The sequence below is a fragment of the Anomaloglossus baeobatrachus genome, chromosome 10 (genome assembly GCF_048569485.1).
Source record: "Anomaloglossus baeobatrachus isolate aAnoBae1 chromosome 10, aAnoBae1.hap1, whole genome shotgun sequence".
Lineage (NCBI taxonomy): Eukaryota > Metazoa > Chordata > Amphibia > Anura > Aromobatidae > Anomaloglossus > Anomaloglossus baeobatrachus.
In genome coordinates, this window is record NC_134362.1 from 135,205,531 (window position 1) to 135,221,098 (window position 15,568).

A 15,568-nucleotide genomic window follows, 5' to 3' on the forward strand; every position below is an offset into this window, starting at 1 on the left:
TTGAAGGACCTGTGTAATCAGCAGAGGAAAGGTGGTAGTGAAGGACCTGTGCTGATGTCACGATCGTGTGACTGTAATGGGTGCAGCTCAGCAGAGAAGTGATGGTAAAGGACCTGTAATGTAATCAACTACAATGCTGGGGGCGTGGCTAAGTTAAAAAAAACCGTGCCTGAAGTTGTGACAGTGACTGATCCCAGCAAAAGTTCCTCCTCTATCACTGAAACCTAAGGCATTTACTGCATTCACGTAAGCATATAAAGTCATTTTTTTTTTTTTTAAAGATAAATACATGAATTTTTTTATTTTATTTTAAAACCATGGTAGTGATGCACATTGCATCATTTAAAACACAATGGGGACAGTTTAATTAAAAAAAAACTCCACATGAGAGGTTCCCTTTAATCACAAACAATGACTTTCAAATGCGGTGAGAGCTGTCTTTAGATCAGAACGCACTTGTGTTACACACTAACCCGTTCATATGTACAAGTTGGCACAAAGATTGTCATTTGGAGCCAAGAAAATTGTACTATTCACTACTTTTGACTTGATTCTAGGACCAATCTCCTATAGGGTCTATTCAATGGGTACCTGACATTTAAAAAAAAAAAAAAAATATATGCTGGAGAGAAACCATAAGGGGTGATAGGGTTTTATCCTAGTAGGGTGAGTTAGGTAAGGTGTAGGAATTGCTCGCTTGATGGAGTTGTGTAAGACACAATCGCTGTAGAAGTTCACGAGGTACGTTATACATCTAGCACCAGGAGTGAAGTTATACTGTATCTATCATTATGTAACAGTTTTTTGTATTTGACACGCACTACACAGTGCTGCTGATGGTGGTCGCCCATTCCATATACCCCCACCGATCAGTCACAATACCAATCTAAGGTCCATCGCTCATGTATGAGCTATGTGCTCATTAGAAAGTGTAGACTGTTCTGAGACAGTGAATATATGGACTCCCATATGTACTATGCAGCGCCCCTCATATCTAAAACAAATTTACATAATGACCATTATAGTTAAAATCCCAAACCGTAATTTGATACATATTTATATTTGTACCTCACTCCTGCCGCTGGATGTACAACCCTTCTATCCATGAAAGAAATGTGTTCCAAAAATGGCAGCTACATAAACATCCCACAAGAAATCCAAAACCTCCTTCAAGTACAGTGAACAAAGATAAACAATTGTATTCACCGTCACAACTGTCCCAGGCTTAAAGGGGCGGACATAATTCAGCCAGCATGTTTTACCCATACATGATGTTGATTAGTTACACTTCCTGATATGTTGCAGAGTGTGAAATGTTGTGTAATCAAACTAACATAGTTTTAATTTTCAGCCATGGCCAAGTGTTTCCAACTTGGCGAAAGACTTTATTGATCGCCTGCTTATGGTGGAGCCATCTGAGAGAATGACTGCAACCCAGTCTCTTAAACACCCCTGGGTAGTGAGTATGGCTGCATCTTCATCTATGAAAAATCTGCACAGGTCCATCTCTCAGAACCTACTGAAGCGAGCATCGTCCCGTTGTCAGAGTACCAAGTCTGCACAGTCTGTTCGCTCCAGTCGGTCGACAAAGTCAACAAAGTCTCGGCGCGTGAGAGAGCGAGAATTACGAGAACTCAATCTGCGCTACCAACAGCACTACTACGGATGAGCACGTTGCACAATGTTGTAGAATTTGACGTTTCTAGTGCCTTCTAATATGGACCAATATGTACTGAACATGAACCAGCCGATTCCGGTTACATCAGAACTGTGCAAGAAAATGTGGAATTGACAAGCACGTTACACCTCTAAAAGCTGCTCTGACCACCCAACACCCTGCAATATATGACCTTAGGATCTTGGGTGGTTACAGTAAGTATGGTGCCGTGTGGATACTGTGATTCTGGAGCTTTTCCTATAGAAATCGTTCCATTATGAATGGAGGGAAATTTTAGCAGCTACTTTTGGGTGTATATGAATCCAAGTAATCCTCCAGGAGCTGTGCTCGCTCTCAAAATAATAACATGTTTTAATTTCATCAGGGGCCAAATGTGAGTCTCCTCAGTATATGTCTTACAGTGAAGTTGACACTTTAAGGCCTTCATACAAATTAGATGTTCGTCCATCTGATGTATATCAGGCCTCCTGACTCCCACCTGAGGGAAAATGAGGTAGAGAAGCATCAGTATCCTTTGTTCTTAGGGGAGATAACCTGTAGCGGCTAGAGCCTCTCGCCCTATTGAAAACGCAGAACTGCTGTACCGAGCCGAGCATTCATGTCTATGGGGAACCGAGAAATCAGAGTTGTAAGCATTCAATGCTCAATCTGTCTATATCCCATATAAATAGGCACACTTTAGTGGAAATAGTGCACGTTTCCACCAGTATGTACAGTCAATTTGGTGAAAAGGAAAGAAAGGTAATTATTGATAGGAATTTTAATTCCAGGGGTTTGTTTGGGTATTTATTGATGGCTTATAGTATGTCATCGGTATCAGATTGGGGATACATCACCCAACGCCCCCACCGATCAGCTGGTATTGGCTCTGCTGGGGGCGCCCTGCTCCGTGTATAGAAGCTGATGTGCTGTTCTCAGCAGGGGGCGCTAGACATGGCTGCGCTGTTCAGCTGTGTTCAATATTTCCATCCTGCTGCCGCTGGTGATGAGATCAGATTTGTGGGGTCACTGGCTGTCGTATCCTCCCTGATATAAAACTCTTGACCTATCCTGAGGATGTCACCAATATTATAAGCCCCAACAACCTCTCCAACCCCTGAAAGGCATTTAATTACAGTATTGTTTCGTTCTATTTCTGTGAACATTTATGAAACAATTTGAAGAAGACGGACCAAAGAAATATATTGTATAAACTATGCAAAAAAACAAACTAAAAGGCTGCAGACTGCATTATGTGGTAGGCATTGCATTAACACACTATCCGTATGAAAGTATTGTAGAGAACCATAGCACCTGCTGTACGCATCCTGGAACAATTTTTTTTTCTTTTTTCTGATCCCTCCTTTTGTTCCATGTTTTTCCCCCAATAATATTGGTGCAAACCTTCCCTCTAACCAGTTGGGCGTGTATCACAGAACGTCACTTTTGCCTTTTCTCTTTTTGACAGAAGATCTCTGTTTTATGCCCAATTGGTTGAAGGGGACATTTTTCATTTTTACTACTTGAGGGCAAAACTTTGAAACGCAGAGGCATCGGAGAAAAAGAAAAACTGTTCAAGAATCCGTGGCGCTGCGGCAATTGCAGGAGACACTCAGTTCAAATTAAAAAAATCCAATGAAATGTCCTCTTTTATTGTAGATTTCTGTAAAACACGATTTCACTCTTTTAGGCCTGTTTCAGACGTCAGTGATTCTGGTACGTTTGTGCTTATTTTTTTTTTTAATACGTATCAGAATCACTGGCATACACAGACCCATTATAATCAATGGCTCTGCGCACACATCAGAGAATTTTCACTGACCGTGTCTCCGTGCGGCATACACGCGTGTCCGTGATTGCCACACGGAGACATGTCTGTCTTTTTCTGGCATCACTGATGTCCTACGGACCACACTATGGTGTTATCCGTAAAACACGTGCCAGAAAAACACGGATAATTTTCAACTCACCTTCTCCAGCAACGCTCTGTGCAGCCTCTGCTGTCTGCTGCTTCCTGGCCGCCTCAATTTGGCATGCATATTCATGAATGCAGCTAGAGCCGACCCGGAAGTAGCTGCAGAAGTGAGACAGCAGCGGCCGGATGCTGCATCACAGGACTCTTCAGCACCACGAACAGCAGGAATGGGACAGGTGAGTTTATGTCCATGTGCAGTCACTGATTGCGTATCACGGATAGCACATGGACAACCTCCGTGTGCCATGAATCACGGCACACGGAGCGACATATGCGTGTTTTACACGTCAGTGAAGAACGTCTGTGTGAAACAGGCCTAACCTGTGTTTCAGTTATTTTATCTGTATTTTTTCCTGGGAAAATCTGATCTGCAGAAAGCATCTTATAGAGCAGTATGGGCTAAATAGATTTATACAGTGGCATTCCTTTAATTTGGCATTTGATAATCCAAAAATTGCAATAATCCATTAACTGTTTTCAACACACAACTAGATGAAAGATGAAGAAATGAGTCTAAAGGTTTCTTTACACGCTGCGACATCGCTAGGCGATGCTAGCGATGCCGAGCGCGATAGCACCCGCCTCCGTCGTAAGGCCGATATGTGATCGCTGCCGTGGCGAACATTATCGGTACGGCAGCTTCACACACACATACCTGCTCTGCGACGTCGCTGTGACCGGTGATCCGCCTCCTTTCTAAGGGGGTGGTTCGTTCAGCGTCACAGCAGCGTCACTGAACCTCGGCCCAATAGAAAAGGAGGGGAGGAGATGAGCGTCCGGAACATGCCGCCCACCTCCTTCCTTCCTCCTTTTCCGGTGGACGCAGGTAAGGAGATGTTCCTTGCTCCTGCAGCTTCATACACAGCGATGTGTGCTGCCGCAGGAACGACAAACAACATCGTACCTGTCACTGCAGCGATATTAATGAAATGAGCGACGTGACAACGAGCAACGATTTTTCATGTTTTTGTGATCGTTGCTCATTTGTGTTACACATTGCGATGTCGCTACCGGCGCCGGATGTGCGTCACTAACGACCTGACCCCCACGATATATCGGCAGAGATGTCGCTGTGTGTAAAGCACCCTTAAGACATGGGAGAATGGATTTTCAGGACTCCTGTCCATCGGCCAGGTCAGTAATCTGTGACTGCTAGATGTGATGCCTGGGAATTTCCTTACCTCCGCATGCCCAGCTCCCTTTTCATTAGCTGGCCTAGCGTCATGTCGAGTGTGTATTAGGCTATGTGCGCACTAGGCCGTTTTACCCGCGGATTTACCTGCGGTTTTGCTGTGGAAATTTCTTGAGAAATGTTTGAAATCTTTCTGCAGACATTTCCCAGCAAAACCTATGGGAAAAAAAATAGCTGTGCGCACGCTGCGTTTTTTTTCTCAAGAAAATTCTTTCTGAAAATTTTTCTTGAGAAAATTTCTTGAGAAAATGTGCATGTCACTTCTTTTCCGCAGGTAGCTGCGGTATACCCCCGGTATTTCACTCCATTCACTGTAAAGTAATCGCGAAATACCGGGGGGTATACTGCAGGTAGCAAGTGATGTGAGGTATACCCCCGGTATAGCCACGATTTACCTGCGGTAATGCTAATCGCTGCCTGCGGTTTTGCAGGAAGTGATGTAATTATGCGAGGAAGAAGAAGCTGAGCAGAGTAAACACACACGTCACACTCCCTGGACGCCGCACAGAATCACTTCCGTGTGACCTCCAGGTGCCCGTGCAGTCTGTGTCCCGCTCCGGCCCCGCGGCTGCCTGCACTGCTGTGTGTCAGTGTCTGCCCGCAGTGTCAGCAGCTTGTCACGCTGCAGCGCAGGCAGACACTGACACACAGCAGTGCGTGCAGCCGCGTCACCTGCTGTGACGATCTCCTGCCTCCTGACGTCACCGCGGTCACTGCTGTCTATGCCCGTCTCGCGAGCGGCCCGAGACTGTCACTAGCGGTGACGTCACGGGCTCTCGCAATACTGCTGACAACGCGCCGGGCATAGAAGGCAGTGACAGCGCTGATGGCAGGACTGCAGGAGATCATCACAGCAAGTAATGATCTCATCTATCCTCCTGACAGCAGCGCTCGTCATCCCCTGCAGTGACCTGGGCTATTGATGTTAGCTCAGGTCACTGCATTGCTCTCCCAGCCAATGGGGAACATTCTGTTCTTCATTGAATGGGACAGTGACTATGGTATGGATCGCCGTGGCCCAACCCCCCCACCCTTATTGGATTACGCCGGACGTGGAATTGATTGTTCTTTTCAATAAATTGGTGAAAGAAGGAATGTTTTGGGCAGTGTTTTTTCAAATAAAACTTTTTTTGTCTATTTTTTATTTCTTACAGACTGGGTTGGTGATGTCTGGTATCTGATAGACGCGTGACATCACGAACCCCAGGGTTTGATGCCAGGTGACATTACACATCTGGCATCAACCCCATATAGTACCTCGTTTGCCAACGCACCAGGGCAACGGGATGAGTTGGGGCGAAGCGCCAGGATTGGCACGTCTAATGGATGCGCCACTTCTGGGGCGGCTGCGGCCTGCTATTTTTAGGCTGGGGAGTGTCCAATAACAGTGGACCTCCCTAGTCTGAGAATACCAGACCACAGCTGTCCACTTTACCTTGGCTGGTGATCCAATTTGGGGGGGACCCCACGTTTTTTGTTTGAAATTATTTATTTAATGTAAAATAACAGCGTGGGGTGCCCTCTGTTTTGGATTACCAGCCAAGGTGAAGCTGCCAGCTGTGGTTTGCAGGCTGCAGCCGCCTGCTTTACCCTAGCTGGCTACAAAAGATGGGGGGATCTCACGTGGTTTTTTTTTTTAAAATTATTTATTTATTTATTTTATGGCTAATTACAAGGCTAGGCACCCTTTAGTGCCACATGAAAGTCACTAAAGGGTGCCAGCTTAGAAAATGCAGGGAGGTGAAACATTATATAGGTCTTTCTCATCTATCTATCTATCTATCTATCTATCTATTCATCTATCCATCTTTCCCTCTATCCATTATCTGTCTGTCTATCGATTATCTATCTATTATCTATATTATTTATTGCAGTTACAGCATAAAAAAAACGCAGGGACCAACCTGCGGAAAAACCACGGGAAAAACTCGTGCGTTTTTCCCGCAGTTTAGGTGCGTTTTTTTTTACCGCAGGTGCGGTAATCTTCAACTCCCAGAAGTTTCTCAAGAAATTTTCTTGAGAAAAATAACTTTTCTAGTGCGCCCATAGCCTTATGCTGTCACATCAGACCAGCTAATCAATGGACGGACCGAAGTCCTGAGAATATATTCTCCCATACACAGGCCACTAAGGAATCGTAAAGCCTCTCAGCCATCTCTCGATTTCCGCTTAGGGCTAAGTCCGCCTTAGCTCTGACAGTTATGTAATACTAGAAGTGATAGAAGATTGCTCACACAGATCTTTCATGTATGCAATACAAAAACGCGTCCAACAGGCAGTAGTCAGAGACGGCTTCTGACAGCTGGGGACGCTGGTAACTAAGGTAAATATCGGGTAACCAAGCGAAGGGCTTTGCTTGGTTACCCGATATTTACCTTGGTTACTAGCGTCCGTCGCTCTCAGGCTGCCAGTGCCGGCTCCCTGCACACGTAGCCGGAGTACACATCCGGTAAATAAGCAAAGTGGTTTGCTTATTAACCCGATGTGTGTTCTGGCTACGAGTGCAGGGAGCCAGCGCCAAGCGGTGTGCGCTGGTAACCAAGGTAAATAGATATTTACCTTAGTTACCAAGCGCAGCATCGCTTCCACACGTCGCTGGGGGCTGGTCACTGGTCGCTGGTGAGATCTGCCTGATTGATGCATTACTTTCCGAATACCTCCCTAAATAATATATAAAAAATAAGCTACTTGGCAAACAGTCTTGATTGTGTGAACAGCACCTGTGCAGCCCTATATATCTCCTGTGCTAACCACAGATAGTTGTGGTCAGCTTTATTGTCATGAATCGGGGGCATCTGACTCCAGCATGCCCCCTCATCCAGAGCGGCATAAACACTGGTCTTGAACTGGGCACCATTGTGTGTGGTATGGACAAAATTGAAGGCACCCTTCCCTAATACTTGGTTACACAACCTTTTGCGATAGTAACCACCTCATTGTTTTTGTAGACATCTGTGACATTCTTTTACCTGACTGCTGGTTTCTTTTCAGCTACTCTCCCTTCAGTGTTTGTGGAGTTTTTGGCGCTACAGAATTTCTGCACCAATTCCGCACCTTAGTTTACTTGTGTGTTTTTTTTTTTTTGTTTTTTTTTCCTCGTATTTTTTTGTGTGTGTTCTTTGTTTCATGCTGTTGTAGTTTCAAAATAGTTACTTGAAATTCAGGCAGCAGAGCAAACAAGATTGCCCAAAATGAAGAAACAAGTTTATTAATAAAGATTTTAGTGGTATAAAATAATGTACAATTATAACCTTTACCATCTCATAACGAACACTTTAATCGACCACTTCCCAATACACAGAAACAAACATATACAGATACAAAAATAAAGATATACCTGCAAAACATGCAGTATCAAAATTGGGAGTAAAGGCCACTTTACCAGCGATGTCGCTGGTGAAAGCACCCGCCCCTGTCGGTTGTGCGTCACGGGCAAATCGCTGGCCAATTTCCTTGTCCCACATGTAGATTTCATCTCTTTCCACGTTAAAATGTGATCATGACTCATTGAAGACCAGTTTAAAACAAATTTATATAGGGTGCAATTACACTGGCCAACTTGTGTGAATTACTGACCTTCGATCTATTACCTGTTTGACAGTCAGTGGTTGTTTAAATAGTCTGTTTTGACAGGTCAGCCATACTACCAGCACGCACGAGACGATCAGTTACCATATTTTGCGTACCATAAGACGCACTTTTTTCCCCCCAAATGTTGGGGGTGCGTCTTATGGTCTGACTGTGGCTGCGCGGAATGAGGGTGGAGCGGGTCATCAGGGGCACGAGCAGGCTGTAGCAGCCTGCCGTGACCACGTGGGCCCGCTCATTTAATATGCACGCCCATCCTCCCGCCCATCTCTCAGCGGCCCGCATGATCACCCCTGGCAACTGCAGCCTGGAGTGATCATGTGCGGCTGTATTCACTGCACATCATCATCAGTGCGGGGTGCAGTGAATCAGTACACATTACTCACCGTTCCCCTGCAGCATCGCTCCTCCCGTCTGTCCGGTCAGCTGACTTGCGTGACTAGCGGCGCGCACAGCGATGACATCATCGCTGTGCGCACGTGTCCACACGCAGCCGCCGGCACAGACCACCGGAGGACATCGCGATGCTGCAGGGGGACGGCTGCAAGACGGTAAGAGGAGCGGTGCTGAAGGGAGTGAGGTGAGGTGAGTATGAACGTTTATTTTTGAGAGCATATAGCAGGATAGGGGTATATTATGAGCAGCATGGGGAGTTTTTGAGCAGGATGAGGGTATATAGCAGGCTGGGGAGTATATGAGCAGGATGAGGGTATATAGCAGGCTGGGGAGTATATGAGCAGGATGAGGGTATATAGCAGGCTGGGGAGTATATGAGCAGGATGAGGGTATATAGCAGGCTGGGGAGTATATGAGCAGGCTGGGGAGTATATGAGCAGGCTGGGGAGTATATGAGCAGGCTGGGGACTATATGAGCAGGCTGGGGACTATATGAGCAGGCTGGGGACTATATGAGCAGGCTGGGGACTATATGAGCAGGCTGGGGACTATATGAGCAGGATGAGGGTATATAGCAGGCTGGGGAGTATATGAGCAGGCTGGGGAGTATATGAGCAGGACATTACCCCATAACAGTGTCAGCAGCAGATCCTCACCCTATAAGTGTCATGTCCACATTTTTTGCTTAAAAAAACGGTAATACATTGTGCACACTCTCCTTGTTCTTGGCATCATGTGTCCTGTAAACATATGATATGTTCTTCTGTAAACAAGGTTAAAAATGAGTTCACCTGCCGAACAATTGTTTACTTGTTTGTTGGGTCCCTGGGATCAGCGGCTTGTTCAAACTGGTCGATTATCGGGAAACAAGCAATGCTAAAAACACTCGTACACGATAATCAGCCAGTGTAAATACACTTTTACAATTGAATGCAAATTTTGCTCTAAAATAGACTGATAATCCTCTGATTTTATTGTTCTTAAAACACGTTCGAGGTCTGCAATCCCTGAAGTAGCCCCACAACATTGTGCATTCTCCGGGATGTTTCACTGTCGGCCGAGTGTATCTTAGTTTATAGTCTTTATTTTTCATCTAATGCTGATATATATTGTAAAAGAGCTGTAGTTCAGTTTCATCTTTCGAACATTTTTATAGAAGAATTGTGGTCCGTGTTTTTATGCTTTCAGTGAGGTCATCCACGGCTTCACCCATAGTGTTTTGTTCTTTGTGCTGGATATAGTGCAGGTTCAAACCGCCACTCCAGATGTCTCCATCTTAGCTTTAAAGGAACCTGTCACCAGATTTGGGCTGAAAAGGTAATTGGAAATAGTCTTATCTTTTAAACTGCTTGTACTAGGTGATAGGAGAAACTTTCTTTAGGGTACCGTCACACTTAAGCGACGCTCCAGCGATCCCTCCAGTGATCTGACCTGGCAGGGATCGCTGGAGCGTCGCTACATGGTCGCTGGTGAGCTGTCAATCAGGCAGATCTCCACAGCGACCAGAGATCAGCCACCAGCGACCTGTGTAACGACGCTGTGTTTGGTAACCATGGTACACATCGGGTTACTAAGCAAAGCGCCTTGCTTGGATACCTGATATGTACCTTGGTTACCAGCATCCGCAGCTGCCAAAAGCCGGCTCCCTGCACATTCAGATCGTTATCTCCAGCTGTCAAACACAGCGATGTGTGCTTCACAGCGGGAGAGCAACGAGCAAAAAATGAACCAGAGCAGTGTGTACCGATCAGCGATTTCACAGCAGGGGCCAGGTCAATTCTTAGTGTCACACACAGCGAGATCACTGATGAGGTCACTGGTACGTCACAAAACTTGTGACTCAGCAGCAATCTCGCTATGTGAGAAGTACCCCTTAGTTTTTAGACAGCACTATTGTTTGTCGACTTTGTGAACATAGAAAATGGAGCAAAACTGGCCTTTTAAGCACCAAAGCCACCAGTCATTGGCTAATTAAAGTCATGTAAGCACTGAAAAGGTGAGGACGGGTGAGTCTAATTTATAATCACAGATTAGTCTGATTTTGTTTGCTTCAAACTGATGAAAGCCTACCATTTCTTGCGCCCTGGAATTCTTTTCACTTTTGTGTCCTTGCCAAGATTTTGTTCTTTTGTCTTATATGTTTTCTATCAAACTTCTGAGTGAGTTTGTGTGCTGTATGTACACTACACTTTATTTCAGGATATAGTTTACATAAAGTGGCTTTCTAGGCACAAAAAAAGATGAAAATTGCCTGACTGTGTCTTTAAATGAATCCCCAAACACTTCTGTTACCTCTATTTTCCACTTTTACCTCCTCTCCAGCTTTCTGCAGTCCTCATTATATGTTATTTACATTCTGAACTCCGTCGTCTGTACCTGTATTCTACATCTCACATGACACATTATGTTCTGGCTTCTCTGCAACAGTTGCATCTGTTACACCATAGCTCACACATGTCCACTTTCAGTCCTTGCCCAACTCGCCTTCAAAGCACCATTCTGAGACTTCTATACAGACTCGAGGTGGATAAATCTGTCGAAAGAGTTTCTCCCTCCTACTACGGTACTTGCCCCATTCCATATAGCACATACTGTTCAGAGACTTCTGCTGCAATAATGCTATAGGTGCCCCCATGACACCACCGTTCAGAGCACACTGCTCTGAGAGCTGTTGTCTGCACCGCCCCTTGCTTGCAGAGCTGGGCTTCATAGGCTACGTTCTGTTCAATGCACAGACTGTAGTCTACTCTGTGCTTTGAATCGACTGTCGCTGGAGGTAATTAGTTGGCAGTCACATTACCGCATCTGACAGCTCAGTAACACAGCAGCATTTTTAATTGCAAGTAAATTATGAAATTTCTTACTTTAAACCTATACTTTACAATGTTTTAATTATCTATATGTCCAGAAAAGCCCCTTTAATATTTAGAGGTGCTATAAATGTTGACCACAACTGTAGAACAAAAGGAGGCAGAGTGAAGGAAAAAACACAGGAACAGATTGTGTTCACGCACAAATGGTTTATTTTTAGTTTGTGGCCATGGAGACACAGATCTGCATAGGTGCTGTATACACAAAATGGTCGGAAACGGCAAAGTTACTTTAATATTTTCTGATGGTTTTTGTTTAAATCATCAAAATAACCCTGAAAAGAGTTAAACTTCTATTATCTAGCCATGCAGAGCACAGCAAGGCCCCCATATATCTTAGTATTATACAGTTAGGTCCAGAAATATTTGGACAGTGACACAATTTTCGCGAGTTGGGCTCTGCATGCCACCACATTGGATTTGAAATGAAACCTCTACAACAGAATTCAAGTGCAGATTGTAACGTTTAATTTGAAGGTTTGAACAAAAATATCTGATAGAAATTGTAGGAATTGTACACATTTCTTTACAAACACTCCACATTTTAGGAGGTCAAAAGTAATTGGACAAATAAACCAAACCCCAAAAAAATTTTTAGTTTCAATATTTTGTTGCGAATCCTTTGGAGGCAATCACTGCCTTAAGCCTGGAACCCATGGACATCACCAAACGCTGGGTTTCCTCCTTCTTAATGCTTTGCCAGGCCTTTACAGCCGCAGCCTTCAGGTCTTGCTTGTTTGTGGGTCTTTCCGTCTTAAGTCTGGATTTGAGCAAGTGAAATGCATGCTCAATTGGGTTAAGATCTGGTGATTGACTTGGCCATTGCAGAATGTTCCACTTTTTTGCACTCATGAACTCCTGGGTAGCTTTGGCTGTATGCTTGGGGTCATTGTCCATCTGTACTATGAAGCGCCGTCCGATCAACTTTGCGGCATTTGGCTGAATCTGGGCTGAAAGTATATCCCGGTACACTTCAGAATTCATCCGGCTACTCTTGTCTGCTGTTATGTCATCAATAAACACAAGTGACCCAGTGCCATTGAAAGCCATGCATGCCCATGCCATCACGTTGCCTCCACCATGTTTTACAGAGGATGTGGTGTGCCTTGGATCACGTGCCTTTCCCTTTCTTCTCCAAACTTTTTTCTTCCCATCATTCTGGTACAGGTTGATCTTGGTCTCATCTGTCCATAGAATACTTTTCCAGAACTGAGCTGGCTTCATGAAGTGTTTTTCAGCAAATTTAACTCTGGCCTGTCTATTTTTGGAATTGATGAATGGTTTGCATCTAGATGTGAACCCTTTGTATTTACTTTCATGGAGTCTTCTCTTTACTGTTGACTTAGAGACAGATACACCTGCTTCACTGAGAGTGTTCTGGACTTCAGTTGATGTTGTGAACGGGTTCTTCTTCACCAAAGAAAGTATGCGGCGATCATCCACCACTGTTGTCATCCATGGACGCCCAGGCCTTTTTGAGTTCCCAAGCTCACCAGTCAATTCCTTTTTCCTCAGAATGTACCCGACTGTTGATTTTGCTACTCCAAGCATGTCTGCTATCTCTCTGATGGATTTTTTCTTTTTTTTCAGCCTCAGGATGTTCTGCTTCACCTCAATTGAGAGTTCCTTAGACCGCATGTTGTTTGGTCCCAGCAACAGCTTCCAAATGCAAAACCACACACCTGTAATCAACCCCAGATCTTTTAACTACTTCATTGATTACAGGTTAACGAGGGAGACGCCTTCAGAGTTAATTGCAGCCCTTAGAGTCCCTTGTCCAATTACTTTTGGTCCCTTGAAAAAGAGGAGGCTATGCATTACAGAGCTATGATTCCTAGACCCTTTCTCCGATTTGGATGTGAAAACTCTCATATTGCAGCTGGGAGTGTGCACTTTCAGCCCATATTATATATATAATTGTATTTCTGAACATGTTTTTGTAAACAGCTAAAATAACAAAACTTGTGTCACTGTCCAAATATTTCTGGACCTAACTGTATATGATCATCTTTCTGTAAATTGAGGTTTGTTTGTTTTTTTTAAATGAAAACTACAGAATGTTTAGGACATGACAGTAAAACAGGAGATTTTATCATTCAAACAATAATGAACAGCGGAGAGAAGTTCTTTGTCATTTTTTATGAAATGTGAAACTATTTATAAACCTTACCACTTTATCTTTTTATAATCTTCTATTTCTAATATATTTGATTAACTTAGATGGTATGTTGCAACATGATCTTTGTATCATAGCATATTTTGCATGATTTAAAGCAAACACTTTTTGTACGTGTTTTGTTTCATAACATTTAATGAGTGCCAAAATTTCTTGTTTTATTTTTTTTTATTTTTTTTTACGTTATAGCATTTAATCTGTATTTGGCCCAATATTTGGTAAATGTTAATAGAAACAAACCTAAACTGTATTTGAACAACCATTTCTGTTTTATACACAATAAAGGTCTTTTACACAGAAGTAGTGTACTGTATGCCTCCTTATTTCTGCAGATATGTAATGTCCTCTAACTTGGCAAAAAATGCATGTTATACACGTTAACATAAACTGCCATGTCTCCAAACACTACTAACCTTGAGATACAGGGTTAATCTGCTGATTAATAGCATTATGTAAAACAAGAGAACATAGAGTACCAATGTCTAAAATTCTAAGATTTTTTTTTTTTTATTGAAATACAAATATAAAAAAATATGACGGACAGCAGATGAAAAGGTAGACACCACTAATTTGGCGACCAATGAAAACACTAATCTAGATATCCGGTTCCGGGTGCTGATCATGTAAGGACATGTCTCTCCGGGCTCCTGCAACCCCCGTGGATCTGTTCATTATATCGCTATGATTCAATTGCCTGAAACAAGGACCTAACATTCTGGGCACCTGTTCTACATATATAGGAATGATATCTCTGGTGTAGCGGGTCAAACACAAGTGAGCCTTGGTCACTATCTGCACAACACAGGAAAAACGTGGTGCTGCCACTTACAGCCTTTTGCGCCACGCAGCTTCCCGAGGGAGACCATCTCCAGGAGATGACTATGAATTCAGAGGACATAAGTCTCACGGACTTGTAGGTAACAGCTTTAGATTACCAATTGGCCTTAAAGGTAGCAAAAAAATTACTACCTGAAATATTGTTTATGTTGAAGGAGTCAATTACAGATACACTCCATACGATGCAAGAGAAACTAAATAAGATGGCCAATCAAGTAAATGCAATAGAGGCCTGGATCTCTACCATTGAAGATGATGCACACCGACCACGTGGCCTTGTCTCGACTCACTAGAGAAAATGTAGTCGTGAGAGCAGACTACCTATTAAACAGGTCAAGCCTAATGTCCTTAAGGCTTTTAACATCCCCGGTGGTTGAAGAATTGAAAGGGTACACCATGTTAGCCCCCCAAGAAGAGGCACTGATAAATATGACAATAGGATCTCAAAACAAGTTATAGTATAATATCTTGACTTTACTGTTAAAAGTGATATAGTCCAGGCATGCTGGCGACTCAAACAACTTCAGGTTAAAGGAACACGAATACTCCTCTTTGAGGACATCTCAGCTGAAATGACCAGACAATGTAGATCTTTTACTATTCTGTTCAATGCTATACTAGAAAAAAATATTTGTTTTCTATTAGCCTCTTCACGACACATCTGGGTACATATGTTATGGTATGTTTTTTTCACCCGGAGGAGCGCTGTCATCCTTATTATTGGTATGTTATTTCAAGTGATCCCTTGATCTTGGACCTGCGCTCCTGAAGTGCTGATTGTGCTGTTGCACAGGCACTTAAGTTTTTTAACCAAAGTGCTGTGGACTTTTTTCTTTTTTGGATACATGTCTGGGTATGTGTGAGGTTAATCCCTGCC

General features: G+C 43.6%; 1 protein-coding gene across 1 annotated transcript in view; it reads left to right on the plus strand.

Moving 5' to 3' along the window:
• Positions 1 to 5,386, plus strand: part of PSKH1 (protein serine kinase H1) — a 41,557-nt gene extending 36,171 nt beyond the window's left edge. The window contains exon 4 of the mRNA XM_075325667.1: positions 1,352 to 5,386. Coding sequence (XP_075181782.1) covers positions 1,352 to 1,669 — 318 coding nt within the window. The 3' untranslated portion in view covers positions 1,670 to 5,386. The remainder of the gene's footprint in view (positions 1 to 1,351) is intronic.
• The last annotated feature ends 10,182 nt before the right edge of the window (positions 5,387 to 15,568 follow it).